Genomic DNA, 18158 nt, shown 5'->3' with positions numbered 1-18158 from the left:
CTAAGCTTGTCTTTTTAAGAAGTTTTATTTTTATTTAACCTAATATAAACATGGTTAAATAATTTTACTTAGTAAAATTTTCACACTTTGGGTTCCAAGAACTTAACCAAACTTGAACTTTGGAGAGAAGCAAAATTCCGTGTCTAGCCCTAGAAGGCAGAATTTGGTAGAGGAGGGATCCCATTTCACCACTTTCTTCCCCACGAGTAGTTTTCTGTATATGGAAAAGGATGGAGCTTAAAATTATGTGATGAAAATTTGACTTATGAGACTATCATTTCCCTAAATTAATACAGCAGTTTCTTGATTGAATAATTATACTTTTTTTTTTTTTTTTGAGACAGTCTCACTCTGTCGCCCAGGCTGGAGTGCAGTGATGCAATCTGGGCTCACTGCAGCCTCCGCCTCCCGGGTTCATGTGATTCTCCTGCCTCAGCCTCCCGAGTAGCTGGCATGTGCCACCATAACCCAGCTAATTTTTGTATTTTTTAGTAGAGACGGAGTTTCACCATATTGGACAGGCTGGTTTTGAACTCCTGACCTCGTGATCCGCCTGCCTTGGCCTCCCAAAGTGCTGGAATTACAGGTGTGAGCCACGTCGCCCAGCTGAATAATTATAGTTTTAATTTTTGAGGTCACCTTCCTGGGAACAAGTATACATTTTTAGTACAGCCAATGTTTATTTTTCCATTGCTTCTAAGTTAAAAAGTATTTGCATTATAATAGTTCACAATGTTTCACAGTAAAATAGTTTCAGTAATTTTCCACCATAAACAAGGCAGACTTTTAAAAACAAAAGAGTCTGTTAGAATCCATTCAAGCTGTCGGCATCATCCACACAGTAAAAGCAGCTGAATAGATCATAAATGTATTTGTCAATCCTTGGAGCCTACTACTGACACATACATATTAGCTAGATACGTGGTAGCTCCAGGGAAGTGCTCAAGAGGCAGTCCATTTCGTTGTGAGGTGTAGCTATCTTTCACAATGAGAATCAGCCAGCCGTGTCCTCTTTGTTTCTTGTGGATTTGTATCTTCTCCTGGAAGAGGCGAGAGCCTAGGTCATAGGCCCACACTGAGAGCAGGCTGTACCCCAGCCTGACCATTCCCACTCTTGACATCTGCTTGGCAGAGAAGATACCTGGAGATAATTTTGTGAAAAGTATAGCGGAAGTCTCGGTTTCGGTAAGCATAGACAATGGGATTGACAACTGAATTGGCATGTGACAGAAGAATGGCCATATTCATTGCCCACTTGGGCTTATTTTTACCCTGAGCTGGCTGGAAAAGAGTGACACAGTTAACAGCATGCACCGGTAGCCAGCACAGGGCAAAAATCCCCACAATCATGGCCAGTGACTTGGCTGCATGGATCTCCCGCTGGAGGGTGGTCCTTGAGTGGTCCATCAGCTCAGTGCGCTGAAGCTGCCTGCAGGCCACCATGAAGATCTTGATGTAGATCACCAGCATTATAAGCAGTGGGGGCAGAACACACCCAAAGAAATTGAAATATACCATGTAGCTCATGGGGACCACATTCTCAAAGAGACACTTCACAAGGCAGCAGCTTTCATTCGTGGTTCCATCCCAGGGTTCTGTGCAGTTGTTGGTGGCACTGTCTTTACTGTTCCACCCCAGGAATGGAGTCAATCCGATGCCAAAGGCAAGGACCCAGAGGACAGCAATGACCCCTCTTGCTCGGGTCCCCGTGACCAAACTTTTATACCTGTTTAAAAGAATACCATCTGTTACAGTCAGTTTATAGTGCTAGGCAACCACAATCCAAGACCCCACCTCCTCTTTTTTCCATGACCCTTTAACAACCTCTAAAGTTCACCTTCCAGGGCACTATGGCCTTTACCCTCAATACTAAAGACATGCAAGCGGGGATAAGCAGCTTGCTCTAGCAAACTCAGTAAGATCTTCATTCTTGACTTAGCAACTCCTTTCTGTTTAGTGACACAGGATGGCCAATGACAAGAGGTGGAGAAGCCTTAAGGGGGTACTGTAAGTCCTCACTTAATCTCCTCGGTGGGTTCGCAAACTGTGACTTGAAGTATATGTCATAGGAAGTTAACTCTTGTTTATATTGTTAAGTTAGCCTAAAGCTGCCTCCTTACATATTTTAAATTTGGCCTAAAGGTTTCTGTGTACATCGTGGACTATAACAAGTGGACGTATAAACAGACTATAGCCTGCACTCGTGCCAATCCCCGACTTTTGGCCAGTCAAATGTGGCCAACTATTCGAACTGTGTTCAAAAAGGGCAAATGCCAAGCTATAACCAATCTAGCTGTTTCTGTTCCTCACTTCCATTTTCTGTGTGTCACTTTTCCTTTTTCTGTCCATCACTTTCTTTTTTCTGTCCATAAATTATCTTCCACCACGTGACTGTACTGGAGTCTCTGAGCCTACTCTGGCTCAGCAGGCTGCGCAATTTGTGAATCATTCTTTGCTCAGTTAAGCCCTTTTAAATTGAATTCAGCCGAAGTTTTTCTCTTAACAGTATCAACTGTGGTAAAATTGGCTTTGTTATACAGTGCATCATTTTGCTTCAAGTCACAGTTTCCAAGAACCGATCGACTTCCTATACTTCCTAACTACCTAGGTACCGCTCTTTGAGTCTAGGTCTTCTGTAAGGCATTGTTCTAGGTCAGCGGTCCCCAACCTTTCTGGCACCAGGGACCAGCTTCATGGAAGACAATGTTTCCACAGACCAGGGGTGGGGGTGATGCATCAGATTCTCATAAGGAGCGCACAGCCTACATCCCCTGCGTGCACAGTTCACAATAGGGTTCAGCTCCTATGAGAATAGAATGCTGCTGATCTGACAGGATGCAGAGCTCAGGCAGTAATGCTCGCCTGCCTGCTCACCTTCTGCCGTGTGGCCCAGTTCCTAACAGGCCACGGACCAGTACTAGTCTGCAGCCCAGGGGTTGAGGGACCCTGTTCTAAGTGCTTGAGATACATCAGTGAACAGAACACACAGAGATCCCTACTAAATTTTAACAGACTCAGAGTCTAGCAGGGGTAAACATAATAATAAACAAATAGAAGTTAGTAAACACTATGGAGATATGTATGGTATGAAAAATGAAAAAGCAGAGTGAGAAAGACCAGTGAGACATACAAGAACATCTGCTAGGGGACCTCCAGGACCTGCAGTTTTAAAGAGGCCGACATCATGGATAAGGTGACACTTGAACAGAGGCCTGAGGCAGTAAGCACTGGAGTCAGCACCACCTGTGGCTCCAGGCAAGGATCTTTCTGGCTTCCCACAAACACCACAAGAGATTTGCCTAGGACTATGGGCAGAATCATTTCTGAATACCTCTGCAGACTGCTGGAGAGCAAGAGTCTAGCAATGCCCCTGTCTACTGAGAAATACTAGCAGCAGAGTTGACAAAAATTGGGAAATAGCAAATATTAAATTTTTTGGTCATCTTTAAGCCATTAGATCAGAAGTTCGAGACCAGCCTGGGCAACATGGTGAAACTCCATCTCTACAAAAAAATACAAAACTTAGTCGGGCAGGGTGGTGTACATCTGTGGTTCCAGCTATTTCGGGAGAATGAAGTGGGAGAGTCAGGATCACTTGAGCCCAGGAGGTTGAGGCTGCAGTGAGCTATGATTGCACCACTGCACTCCAGCCTGGGTGACAGAGCAAGACCTTGTCTCAAAAAAAACAACAAAAAAATACTAGAAACCACTACTGGGGATACCAATACAAAGGGACAAGATCTTAGTACTTAAGAGGTTTGACCAGTATCTAGTTGAGAGATATAACATGTATCAGATAAGCAGGCTCTATGACAATTGAGTTATGGGGCAAGAGAATGGGAGCGGCCACCTCTGCCTAAGAGGTGACCAAGAAAGGAAGTGACTTTATAAGAGCAACAGATACCACAATATCCCTTTTAGACATTTTGCTATAAACTAGTCTATCCATGGTTTATAGCAAAGGTATATATTTTGTTATTAACTGGTCCATAATACATATGTAATGTATAAATGAACATAATCAATGTAATGTATTAAGTAAATGAAATAAAATCCTTCTGTAATCTCTGGGAGAGAAAACTGGGAAATAATTTGATTGACATTACCTAAAGACTTGCCTATGGGAAGTGTTTGTTTGCTTTACCTGCAGTGTAAGACGTACACTTCCCAGCATGGCTGCAGAACCCCCCAGCCTCAGCTCCACACGTCCAGTGCCTGCCATTCTTGACCAATGGCTCCCTCTGGCTCATGCTATTCTCAACAACAGACAAAGCATCTGTTGCTCTTATAAGGTCACTTCCTTTCTTGGTCACCTCTTAGGTAGAGGTGGCCACTCCCATTCTCCTGCCCCATAACTCACTTGTCATAGAGCTGGCTTATCTGATACCTGTGGTATCCCTCAACTGGAACGTCAGCCTCTTAAGGACTAGGACCTTGTCCCTTTGTATTGGTATCCTGAAGACCTAGCACAGTTCCCGGCACATAGTATGTTCTTAATATGGCCATTACAGGCCAGGCATGGTGGCTCATGCTTATAATCCCAGTACTTCAGGAGGCCGAGGCAGGCAGATCACTTGAGGTCAGGCATTTGAGACCAGCCTGGCCAACATGGTGAAACCCCGTCTCTCCTAAAAATACGAAAATTAGCTAGGCATGGTGGTGGGCACCTGTAATCCCAGCTACTCAGGTGGCTGAGACGGGAGAATTGCCTGAACCCGGGAGGCAGAGAACGCAGTGAGCCGAGATCATCACACCATTGCACTCCAACCAGGGTGACAGAGTGAGATTCCATCTCAAAAAAAAAAAAAAAAAAAAAAAAAATGGCCATTACAAATACATTCATCCTTTATTATCTGACTTTATTAAGCGGCTTTAAAGAAAGATTCTACTTACTAGGAATACTTGAAGTTGCAGCCTGGACAGGCAGAAGAACCAGTAGTTTGCTGAGGAAGTTAGCTGAGGTCTTGCCTCATAATTTACAATTATCTCTAATCTTTTCTACTCCCTCTTAGCAACAGACAGCTCAATCATGGGCCCCTATACTACAGAGGACCTGCTAGGCTGTTTTTTCACTGAATTTTTCTTGGCCAGTGAATCCATCTGTTTCCTACCTCACTCAGGAACGTAAAACCTTCCTTAAAAAATGTTGTTCTTTGCCATTGCCTCACTGGAGATGTGAATAACACAATTAGTCCCTGCAGCATAACAAGGAAGCCTCCCAAAGGCGGAGCCTTAAGAATCACAGAACTTCAGGTCCATGAGGCAGCCCATGCAGCAGCCTGCCCTTGCTCCTCCTCTGTTCACAGGACTAAGCTGTATCGAGTACAGCGGGTAACAGGTCAGCTCTGGGGGATGAATTTATATTTGGGATAAGGAAATTATGGCACTTCCATTCTCATGATTGGTCTAGTGGATACATGAAGTGGTTCTGGCCAGTGAGACATACAAGAACATCTGCTAGGGGACCTCCAGGAAAGATTTTACTTCCTGATGAACAGAGAGGGACCCATGAGGAGAGCTCTGCCCCATGCCCATCCTTTTCTGCTTTTGATGCTCTTGTGGAAGGGTGTGATGCCTAGAGCTGCAGCAGCCACACTGTGACCACAAGGGACAAGCCTGGAGACAAAGCTGATGGCAAAGCAGAAGACAACAGTAGAGCCTGGGTCCCTGATGACACCTTTGAACCACCCGACTAACCCTAGAACCATCATGGCTCCATATTCTGGTTTCAAAGGATAATTAAATGTTTTGATTGCTGATAACACTGTGAGGTACTCCATTAACACCGCCAAACTGGAGAGGACTTTTATCTTTCTAGTCCAATCTCTCTTATTTCACAAATAAGAAAACAAAGAAAAGAAAAACAAAGCTAATACACAAACCAAAGACCAGAAGCTAAATCAGTACTCACAGGCCTGTGTTCCTTATACTATGTTATGCTGCCTCTTTTTTTTAAAGTGATTTTATATTTGGAGCACCCTGTACATAGAGGCTCATTCACAGGGGTGGCTTCCTACTAAAGTTCAGAACAACAACTGGAGTCCACCCTATCTCATAACCGCTGGATCCTACACATGTGCAAAACTGTCATGCCTTGTCTTGGATAAGGAAAAGCAGGTAATTCAATCAGTGGGGCAGCTGGTCACTGCCTTCTCTGTAAACCTCCATCACCACCGCTCTTCCCTGTTGGTTCGTTAGTTCATTCGAAGAGTTTTTTTGTACCACACATTCTGCTAGGCACTGGAAACACAACCACTGCCCTCATGGAACATAAGCTAATGGGAAAGACAGAAAATAAGTAAACTTATAAATACAAAATTATGAATTGGGATGGGTTCCACTATATCAAAATGAATTGGATGCACTGAGAAGAGAAAAATGGAGGCCTTGGATACAGGATGTCAGGAAGGCCTTTCAGGCAGAAAGCTAAAGGTTGAGGAGTGAGAAATTTGAAAAGTAGAACATTCTAGGCCGAGAGAACAGCATGTGCTAATAAGACTTTCATGCAGGAAAATGAGCCCAAGATGAGGCAGGGGCCAGTTCATAGGCACCAGGACCCATGGAAGACTTTTAAGCAGGGGATGGTACTGATTTCTGTTGTATAAAGGTCACCTGGCCAGAGTACGGAGACTGAATTTTAGGGGAGCCAGAAGAAAAACAGAGAGATCAGCTAGGAAACTATTTCGGTAGTTGACTCGAGAAAACGTTGGCTTGGGCCAGGGTGACAGCAAAGATGATGGAAATGGATATGTGCTGTGGAGGCAGAACCAACAGGTCTTGAAGATCAACAGGTGCAGGAAGATGAAGACTGGAGGATGATTTCTTAGGGTTTCCCCCTCTGCGTTTGCGTTTCCTGAAAGAGAGGATTAAAGGAAGAGTGGGATAAAGATCAAGAGAATGGCAGATGCGCGCACACTGCTGAAAATGATCAGTAGAGAAGATGCAGGAAAAAGGGACAGATTATTATTATTTTATTTATTTATTTTGAGACGGAGTCTCGCACTGTTGCCAGGGCTGCAGTGCAATGGCAGGTCTCGGCTCACTGCAACCTCCGCCTCCTGGGTTCAAGCGATTCTCCTGCCTCAGCCTCCCAAGTAGCTGGGACTACAGGCGCCCACCACCACACTCAGCTATTTCTTTTTTTTGTATTTTTAGTAGAGATGGGGTTTCACCGTGTTAGCCAGGATGGTCTCAATCTCCTGACCTCGTGATCTGCCAGCCTCAGCCTCCCAAAGTGCTGGGATTACAGGCATGAGCCACCGCGCTCAGCCAAAGGGACAGATTATTAAAGAAGAATGGGACGAGGTGGAGGTGGAGGTTGCAGGGTCCAGGGCATGTGGGGAACAACACTTCCTCAGCTGTAGTGGAAGGAAGGACAAGAATAGCACCAGTGCAGGGAGTAGGACAGTTGAGTGGTGAGAATATGGGCCAGCATCTCCTTCGAGAACTGCTGTTACCTCAGAGAAGGATGGAGAAAGTCATCAGCTGAGGCAGGGGAGGAACTGCACAACCAAACCCCAAGTTTTGTTGACAGATGCCTGCACACCCTCCCTCGGCTGTCCAGACACATCCATGCCACGGCTACCACCGCCTACGCACCTGCTCTTTGTGCAGCTCTGGGCTGTGGACCCCTCGCATCTCATCATACCACACCTCCTGAGGTGAGAGCTGCTATCCTCAGTTTACAGACGTGGAAGCCAAGGCTCGGAAAGTCTACATGATGTGCCTGCTGCTGCTAAACTGCGGTCAGGACACAGACCTCATCTAATCTGATTCCAATTTCGCCCCAAACTGCCATTTTCCTGCATAGGAATCTACAGCTCTTCCATGTTCAACTCACAAATTCCAGCTCCCTCCTCCGCCTGACCACACAGCCATAGGTCAGCGGCTTGAAGACTTGAAGGAAGGGGCTTCTGCTACCCTCCTGGGAGGCAGTCCTTAAGGACAGCAAAAAGAGGCGTGCTGGGGGACATAACCAGACCCCTCAGCACAACCTCTGTAGGAAGCGGAGTGTGGTCTGCGATGTTACGGTATGTATTTGTAGTAGTCACCTTGCAGTATGTACACACGGGTTGGTTGCAGGACCCCCACATATGCCGAAGTCCTCACATACTTAGGTTCCGCAGTCAGCAGCCCTCCATATACGTGGGTTTCACATCCCAGGAATACTGCATTTTCAGTCACGTTTGGTTGAAAAAAGTCCAGCACAAGTGGACCTGCATAGTTCAAACCTGTGCTGTTCAAGGGTCAGCTATGTTGGCTTTGGTCCACAGTTGCTGGCACATAACTCCCATAGCCCTTGTTACTTCTCCCCAAGACAGGCCATGATAACTAAAAATATATCTCCCTCTGTCTTTCTGTCTTGGAGCTGTCCATAAAGAAATTCTCTGACCCACCTTGTTTGATTGTGACTCATAAGACCCACATTTCAGAAGGGGTCCTGCCCCTCCCCTAGAAGGAGCCGTACAGAGAGGCCAAGAAGCATCGGAACAGATAGGCTTTGCTGAGTTTCCCCATTCAGCCTGTCAGTCTGAGATCATGCCTTTTCATCCACTCACATTTCCACCCAGTTGTCCATGCTTGAGTCATGTCTATCCAATGGAGAATCCAAAAAAGGGCTACGAGGAAAAGGTACGGAAAGCTTCAGGACAGCCAAACACATGGAGGTTCCTGAAGGATGGTGCACCCAAGGAGGGCATGGAAACACTGCACTCCTTCTCACACCTCACCCTGTGCATCTCTTCATCTGTGTCCTTTGTAATATCATTTTATTTATTTATTTTTTGTTTTTTTGAGACAGAATCTCGCTCTGTCACCCAGGCTAGAGTGCAATGGTACAGCTGAGGAAGTGTCCTTCCCCACGTGCCCTGGACCCTGCATCCTCCACCTCCTCCCATTCTTATCTTCTTTAATAATCTGTTCCTTTGGCCGGGCGCGGTGGCTCACACCTGTAATCCCAGCACTTTGGGAGGTCAAGGTGGGTGGATCACCCAAAGTCAGGAGTTCGAGACCAGCCTGGCCAACGTGGTGAAGCCCCGTCTCCACTAAAAATACAAAAATTAGCCGAGTGTGTTGGCGCATGCCTGTGATCCTAGCTACTCATGAGACTGAAGCAGGAGAATTACTTGCACCCAGGAGGTGGGGGTTGCAGTGAGCTGAGATTACACCATTGCACTCCAGCCTGGGTGACAGAGCGAGACTCCATCTCAAACAAAAAGGGCAAGCAGGTGTCCTTGCACTGGGCAGGACACTGCAAGGAACCAACCCCTGGGGACTCTGGCATCTCAGGAGGGCTCTGGTAACTGCCTGCCATGCCCTCTCCTTTCCCACTTCCTGCTGGGCCTCTGTCCCCTCCCCAGGCCTGCCTCCCTCCTCGGCTCCACCCCTTGCTGCAGACTCTGCCTCCCTCCCTGTGCTCCGAACACCCTCAGGTCTGCATGCGCTTGTCCATCTCCCCAAAACATTCCTGAAGGGCATGGGCCACGTCCTTCCGTTCGCCAGCCTGTGGCAGTCACTGCTCTGCTGCAGAGGTCACTGAGCACAGCAGTGAGGCCAGGGAAGCAGGACAGCCGCCCCAAGTGTAGGAGACTGAATAACTGGCGACTGAAAAGTGAACACAGGAAACACAGGCAGCTTTATTATTCCAAACAAGGCAGAAACAAGCCCAGCCTCTCTACAGGCCCACAACAGGGGAGTTCTGGGAAAGTCCACTCTGGCAGATGGCTATGCCCCACCACTGTGTACGGAGCTGTGCTCTGATCCATCCATTCTCCTTATAAGGAGCTCATTAGCTAAGGAGATTGATAGAAAAACAGTCACATGGAGAGAATCAACACAAGGGAACAGCGTGAACACTGAGGTTACATAAGGAAACGGGGAACCGCCAAGGCCTGCATAACAAGCGCTGGCCTATTTCTGGGGCAGGGTCTCCTCCTGCACTGGCTGTGTGGCCTTCAGCTCAAACCAGGCTTAGAAATCAATTCCCAGCTCTCAAGGTGCTCCTGATAGATCAAGGGCAGCTACCTGGGGAGTGACATTGAGTCTGGCCAGTCCAGCCACAGGCTGGATGGAGCCTGAGCTTCCCATCGGAAACACTGGCCCCAGAACTGGCCTCCAAGCTGCTACTGAGGCTTTTAACATAGACAGAATGTGTACAAAGCACTTTAGAAATGCAGATTGCTAAGTAAATGCACACAGAGTTCTACTGCCGCTTCTTAAAATTGTTTCCTGTTTGTTTTAGGGATGTTTCTTCCCTTTATAGTCTATCTAGCTCACAAGTTTTAAATTCCTCTGAAATACATACATTTCTGCTATAAAGCAATATATACATTCTTAGAAAACCTCATGTTATCTTATTGCACATAATTAACAGGACTTCTGTGAAACATGGGGCTAGAGCAGACCACTCAAACCTACAAAACATTGTCACTAGAGCACTAACAAAATCTTTTGGGCCACCCAGGCAGGCAGTTCAGTGGGGCGAGAGGCTGCCACCATGGGTATTAAAACTGCACCAAAAAAGTCAAATAGAAAGCCTGGCAAACTTTAATTAGAGCAAGGCTGACAGGTGCCAAGACAGTGCAGATGAAAGAGGAGTTCTGAGCCAGGGGGCTGTTACTAAGATGGGCCTGGAGGCAGCGTAGCCCACCACGGCCAAGACCCCCAACAGGCTAGGATGTGGCTTTCTACGGGAGTGCCAGCTGCAGGCACTGTTTTTTCTTGTTCCCAGGAGCCCACAGGGGCTCCTGCAGCAGAGCAGTCAGAGGACTTTTTCCTTTCCTGCTGAACACTGTCATTCTCCTCCCACTATTCCACCACTTTTGCCTAGGCAAAATCACAGGTGAACCAAAGCAGTGTCTCCATTATACCAACATCCTCCCCCTGCTCACCTGCCACGCGTGAATTAATTCACAGTACAGAAGTTCACATGCAAGCAGAGCAGCTTATCTGCCCCTGAGCTCTCAGGGCAGCTCATGACCACCCAGAGCACCTCTCCCGTGTACCTACCACACAACTGCATTTTCTGTCTCTTTCCACTGAAGGATGAGCTCCTCCGTGGAACAGACTCACAGCTGTATCCAAAACACCTAACGCTGCCTGGCAAGCAAATGGTGAGAGAAAGCCTGAGTTTTTAAGAAGGGAACAGAACCCTGCCTTCTTAATCAAAGAAACGTGTTGAACACCCACCTGGGACTTGGGAGTTCTTAATAAAGCAAGGCATCAAGTGCGTGAACATGGTTTCAGCTTCAGCTTATAAACCACTAAAGGCTATCTATATAAGAGGAGATATTGTTATGACGAGCTTCTGAGCAGCCCCCCATTTTTTCAGATTTCCCATGGGACCAAACTATAAAACTTTTTTTGTTTGTTTGTTTTTGAGACTCACTCTGTCACCCAGGCTGGAGTGCAGTGGCACGATCTCGGCTCACTGCAAGCTCCGCCTCCTGGGTTCATGCCATTCTCCTGCCTCAGCCTCCCGAGTAGCTGGGACTATAGGCGCCCGCTGCCACACTGGCTAATTTTTTGTATTTTTAGTAGAGACTCTGATCTCCTTCCCATAAAATAAGCAGTCCCTGAAAGAAAGGGCTCCTGCCTGGAACCAGACCAAAAGATAACAGGACAATCTGTCCTCTGCCCCAAAAAGTGCCCTCCAAGGCTGGGGTTATGGAACACTGCCTCAGATGTGACATTAACTGTCAAAAGCATCAGCCGCCATAAACACAAGCGACCAGTGAGAGGAGGACATGAGAAGGTACTTGGTTGATGTGGTGTCTGCCAGGTTTCTCCATCATAACTTTCCCATTTTAATTAGTAGGTATCTTGTGGTATGTGTTTGGGGACTGTAAGTATCTTACTCCTCATCAAACTTTCACCTATGAGTTTTAGCACCTACTGATGATTCTTGCCTGAATCAGTTCTTACTATGACAGTTGTGAAATGGTGATTTGCTTAACTCAATCATTCCTTCTCATTAATTAGATGGCATTGTATTGTAAGCAAGAGTTCCTGTAATTCACTATTTTTTATTAAAAAAAACCTCCTACCTCTGATTCTCCTGCCTCAGCTGGGATTACAGATGCCCACCACCATGCTCAGCTAATTTTTGTAATTTTAGTAGAGACGGGGTTTCACCATGTTAGCCAGGATGGTCTTGAACTCCTGACCTCAAGTGATCCACCCACCTTGGCCTCCCAAAGTACTGGGATTGCAGGCATGAGCCACTGCACCCGGCCTGAAAATTACCATTTTATAATCACTGTGGTTGCTGTGATTTGAATGTGTACCCCGAAGTTCATGTGTTAGAAACTTAATCTGCAATGCATGAGTGCTGAGAGGTGTGACCTTTAAGGGGCGATCAGGTCATGAGGGCTCCGGCCTCAGGAATGAATGAATGTCCCTATCATGGGAGTGGGTTTGTTATCTTGAGAGTGGGTCTATTATAAATGCAAGTGCAGCCCTCTCTTGCTTGCTCACTCACTCACCTCTCTTACCTTCTCACTTTCTGCCATGGGATGATGCAGCAAGAAGGCCCTCACCAGATGCTGGCACCTTAATATCAGACTTCCCAGCCTTCGTAACTGTGAGAATGTATTTGTTTTCGTTATAAATTATGCAGTCTGTGGTATTCTGTTATAACAGCATAGAATGGACTAAGACAATAGTAATAACTCATTCAGGCAAGAATCATCAATGGGGAAAACATACCCTTACAGTGAAGAACCCTGGCAGACACAACCTTCACCATGTGATCAGATTTATACCAACAATGGGAGAAACAGACATTGTGTCCTTCTTACTTGATGGACTGACTGAGGATGCAGCATCACTCATGTAGACAGTATTGCCACCAAAAAGGTTTAACCTGAATGTAACCATAAGGAAACAACCAAACTCAAATTGAGGGACATTTGGCAAAATCACCTGAACTCAAAAATGTTAATTTTTTTTTTTCCCCTCAAGAAAAGGCCTCACTCTGTTGCCCAGGCTGAAGTGCAGCGGTACACTCACTATTATATTAGGGTGATGCAAAAGTAAAAGTAATAGCAGCTTTTGCCTTTTTTTTTTTTTTTGAAAGAGTATCTCTCTGTCGCCCAGGCTAGAGCGTGGTGGCATGATCTTGGCTCACTGCAAGCTCCATCTCCCAGGTTCACGCCATTCTCCTGCCTCAGCCTCCTGAGTAGCTGGGACTACAGGCGCTCGCCCCCATGCCTGGCTAATTTTTTGTATTTTTAGTAGAGACGGGGTTTCACCGTGTTAGCCAGGATGGTCTCGATCTCCTGAACTCGTGAATCGCCTGCCTTGGCCTCCCAAAGTGCTGGGATTAAAGGCATGAGCCACTGCGCCCGGCCTTTTTTTTTTTGAGATGGAGTCTTGCTCTGTCGCCCAGGCTGGAGTGCAGTGGCATGATCTCGGCTCACTGCAACCTCTGTCTCCTGGACTCACACCATTCTCCTGCCTCAGCCTCCCAAGTAGCTGGGACTACAGGCACCCGCCACCATGCCCGGCTAATTTTTTTTTTGTATTTTTAGTAGAGACAGGGTTTCACCGTGTTAGCCAGGATGGTCTCGATCTCCTGACCTCGTGTTCTGCCTGCCTTGGCCTCCCAAAGTGCTGAGATTACAGGCGTGAGCCACCGCGCCCAGCCAATTTGTGCCTTTTTTAATGGCAAAACCGCAATTACTTTTGCACCAATCTAATAGCTCACTGTAACCTTGAACTCCTGGGCTCAAGCAATCCTCCCACCTCAGCCTCCTGAATAGCTAGGACTACAGGCATGCGCCACCACATTTGACTAATTTTCTTAATTTTCATAAAGATGGGGCCTCACTGTGTTGCCCAAGCTGGTCTTGAACTTCTGGCCTCAAATGGTCCTCCTGCTCAGCCTCCCATTACAGGTGTGAGCCACCACACCCAGATGAAAATGTTAATGTATTGAAAGACTAAAACAAACAAAAAACTGAGGAACTCTTTCAGATTAAAGGAACACATTAAATGCAGGCATGACCTTTTAATAGAACCTGGATTTTTTAAAAAAGAACAACTATAAAGATATGATTGGGATAACTGGGAACATCTGACTATAGACTGTGGTACCTATTACAATTTCTGAATGTGGCTAGGCACGGTGGCTCATGCCTGTAATCCCAACAGTTTGGGAAGCCAAGATGAGTGGATCACCTGAGGTCAGGATAGAGCGAGACTCTGTCTCAAAAAAAAAAAAAAAAATCAGAATGTGATCATTGTGTGTGTGTATGTGTGTGTGAGAGAAACCAAATGTAGCAAACTACTCATAATTGGTGAATGTAAGTGAAAGGTATATAGTACTGCACTGTGTTACTTGTGCAACTTAAAAGCTGTGAAACAATGCACTGTTTCAGAATGACTCATTATTTCTGAAACCACAAACTTCGTTAGATGAGTCAGATACAAATATGTGCTGTACTCATTTTGTAATTTTTTAAGAGTCCCTGCAACTAAAAGACTAGGTTGCTAAATGACTTCTGAAAATGCCAAATTTAGGAGGTATTTTATCCCTCTGTAACGCTGCTAACCATTCCCCATCAAAGTCTCCCTGCTGGTTTTAGTGAAGCCAGCCTAGCTTTTCTGCCTCTTCAGTTTCTCCTATCTCTCCTCTCAGGACACACGACGTGGGATTCTTATCTTTAGGCAACAAGCTCATCGGTTCAGAGCTAATCCCACCCCCGAGTATACACACACAGAGACACATGTTCATACATTTGCATGCACATGCATACTGCCAACTCTTAAATATGTCACAAGCCAAACCAGTGACTGGACAACACACAGGGGATAATGAGAAAGCAACAGACATGTGCCCTGCTCATAACAGAGAAAGGATGGCAAACCTTGAACAAATTACAAATAATTAAGAAAATAGCTGCAAGTATGCAGAGAGCTGCAACAGAACCCTGTGTGACTCCCAGAGGGAGTGTCATTTTAAGGGGCACAGAGAAAATGAGGAAGAATCAGCAGGCAAAGAGGTAGAGAGAAAGTCACCGCAGGCAGAGGGAAACATATGCGCAAAGGCCTGAGCTCCGGAAGTCTCAGGAATTGAGAGGGGTCCTGAGAAGTCAGGGCACAGAAATGAAGGAAAGAGAGGACGAGGATGAGGCCAGAAGCAGACGTAGGCCCCAGACCAGGTGGGGAGTAGGGGCAAGGGAGACATCTGGGATGTCATCCTAAGGCACTGGGAGCACTGGGTAAAGGAAGGAGGTGCACGCAGGGGTTCATTTCAGAAAGATTGCAGCTATGTGAAGAATGGGCTAAAAGAACAAGGATGGATGGGGAGAGACCAGATAGGAGAGTGCTGCCCTGGAATGGGGCAGACATGGAGATGGGGCCAAAGAGAAGTGAATGGAGGGAGGGTTTAAGAAGTGTACCTGGGCTGGGCGTGGTGGCTCATGCCTGCAATCCCAGCACTTTGGAAGGCCGAAGTGGGTGGATCACCTGAGGTTGGGAGTTTGAGAGACCAGCCTGACCAACATGGAGAAACCCTGTCTCTACTAAAAATACAAAATTAGCCGGGTGTAGTGGCGCATGCCTGTATTCCCAACTACTCGGGAGGCTGAGGCAGGAGAATTGCTTGAACCTGGGAGGCGGAGGTTGTGGTGACCAAGATCGCACCATTGTACTCCAGCCTGGGCAAGAAGAGTGAAACTCCATCTCAAAAAAAAAAAAAAAAAAAGTGTACCTAACAGGTCCTGGTTCTACAATGTCGTTCAATAAAGCTTTGTAGTTCTCTACGTTTAAAAAAAAAAAACAAAAACAAAACACTCAGCAGTGGTGCTAAAATCAGCAGTGGAAATCAAGATGTCATAGACAGAAAGCTGCTTTGGGAAGTCTGCAGGTGGCGGGACTGGCACAAAACAGGTGGCACACCAAAGAAGGTTGGGCGGAGACGGGTGGGAGGAGTTTGAGCACATTTAAATGGGGAAGGGAAGAGGCTGCTGTGCAGGAATAATGAACGGTGCAGGGCTTCCATAGAGCAGGAGGAGTTGGGTCCAGAGCTAGCTGGAAGAACTAGCAGCCCCAGACTCCCCCAGACTCGACCACTACTGCATCTCTCAACCTGCAGGCACCTTAAACACAACCTAGGCAACACCTTCCCAAAGCCCCCATCTTCAGGATGGCATCACCCAGGCGACCGGAAATCTGGGAATCATCCTGGAGTCTTCCCTCTCCTTCATGTCCACATCCAACTGAGTCACCAAATCCTCTTGAACCTGTCCCGTGTGCCCTGTCTTCCAGCCAGAAGCACACGACTATGTGCTATCAATCAGATCCACTTGCCAGTCACTCACGCTGACTCATTACTGCTCCACAATGGCAGATCTCACGCACATCAATTCCACTCAGCCTGGCCCTAACTACCCACATTTCTAGGTGTCACTCACTGACTGTGGCTCCAGGGCCCATCTGTGGTTCTCAGGACTCTTTCCTATATGATTTTACCTGTGGCTCCTCTGCTCCAGACTGCTGAACTCCATGGCTGGCATCAAACATCAGCCTTCTCTGGTGCAGAAACTGTGGTTCTATGAGTCTCCAATATCTGTAGAGTCTGCTGCCATCTTCATGGCCTCTGCCCTGGTCATGCTTTTTTCCTTCTCACCTGGATGCCAAATGGCTACCCTATATGATCTTGTCCCGCCCATTCCTTCCTTCAGCTGTCCACCAGTGACTTTTAAAATGCAAACCTGACCATATCAAACTCTGGATTAAAATCCTACCTTGGCATTCCAAGTTCCACCTAATTATCACTCCTCACAAAATCACATTTTAATGACAGTAAAGACACACAGGCCGGGTGCGGTGGCTCATGCCTGTAATCCCAGCACTTTGGGAGGCTGAGGTGAGTGGATCACCTGAGGTCAGGAGTTTGAGACCAGCCTGACCAGCATGGTGAAACCCCGTCTCTACCAAAAACACAAAAATCAGCTGGGTGTGGTGGTGGCATGTGCCCGTAATCCCAGCTACTCGGGAGGCTGAGGCAAGAGAATCGCTTGAACCCAGGAGGCAGAGGTTGCAGTGAGCCAAGACTGCACCACTGCACTCCAGCCTGGGCAGTAAGAGCAAAACTGTCTCCAAAAAAAAAAAAAAAAAGACACACAAAATCATCCTAAAAAAAGAAGTAGAGGGTGATATCAGCAAACCGGAGGTTTTTATGAGTTTCTAAAAACAGAAGGTGCGCCTCTGCCCGGCCGCCCCGTCCGGGAAGAAGTGAGGAGCGCCTCTGCCCGGCCGCCCCGTCCGGGAGGAAGTGAGGAGCGCCTCTGCCCGGCTGCCCCGTCTGGGAAGTGAGGAGCGCCTCTGCCCGGCCGCCCCGTCCAGGAAGAAATGAGGAGCGCCTCTGCCCGGGCGCCCCATCCGGGAAGAAGTGAGGAGCGCCTCTGCCCGGCCGCCCCATCTGGGAGGTGAGGAGCGCCTCTGCCCGGCCACCCATCGTCTGGGAAGTGAGGAGCGCCTCTGCCCGGCCGCCCCGTCCGGGAAGAAATGAGGAGCGCCTCTGCCCGGGCGCCCCGTCCGGGAAGAAGTGAGGAGCGCCTCTGCCCGGCCGCCCCATCCGGGAAGAAGTGAGGAGCGCCTCTGCCCGGCCGCCCCATCTGGGAGGTGAGGAGCGCCTCTGCCCGGCCACCCATCGTCTGGGAAGTGAGGAGCGCCTCTGCCCGGCCACCCCGTCCGGGAAGAAGTGAGGAGCGCCTCTGCCCGGCCGCCCCGTCTGGGAAGTGAGGAGCGCCTCTGCCCGGCCGCCCCGTCTGGGAAGTGAGGAGCGCCTCTGCCCGGCCGCCCCGTCTGGGAAGTGAGGAGTGCCTCTGCCCGGCCACCCATCGTCTGGGAAGTGAGCAGCGCCTCTGCCCGGCCGCCCCGTCCGGGAAGAAGTGAGGAGCGCCTCTGCCCGGCCGCCCCGTCCGGAAAGAAGTGAGGAGCGCCTCTGCCCGGCCGCCCCGTCCGGGAAGAAGTGAGGAGCGCCTCTGCCCGGCCGCCCCGTCTGGGAAGTGAGGAGCGCCTCTGCCCGGCCGCCCCGTCCGGGAAGAAGTGAGGAGCGCCTCTGCCCGGCCATCCATTGTCTGGGAAGTGAGGAGCGCCTCTGCCCGGCCACCTATCGTCTGGGAAGAAGTGAGGAGCGTCTCTGCCTGGCC

General features: G+C 48.1%; 1 protein-coding gene across 1 annotated transcript in view; it reads right to left on the bottom strand.

Moving 5' to 3' along the window:
* Window positions 1–6: 6 nt before the first annotated feature.
* Window positions 7–18158, bottom strand: part of ADORA2B (adenosine A2b receptor) — a 31068-nt gene continuing 12916 nt past the window's right edge. Inside the window, exon 2 of the mRNA XM_055258865.2 lies at window positions 7–1726. Coding sequence (XP_055114840.1) covers window positions 1063–1726 — 664 coding nt within the window. The 3' untranslated portion in view covers window positions 7–1062. The remainder of the gene's footprint in view (window positions 1727–18158) is intronic.

The sequence above is a fragment of the Symphalangus syndactylus genome, chromosome 20 (assembly GCF_028878055.3).
Source record: "Symphalangus syndactylus isolate Jambi chromosome 20, NHGRI_mSymSyn1-v2.1_pri, whole genome shotgun sequence".
Lineage (NCBI taxonomy): Eukaryota > Metazoa > Chordata > Mammalia > Primates > Hylobatidae > Symphalangus > Symphalangus syndactylus.
The sequence above is the reverse complement of the archived record's forward strand: the minus strand, read 5'-3'. Positions and strand labels throughout refer to the sequence as shown.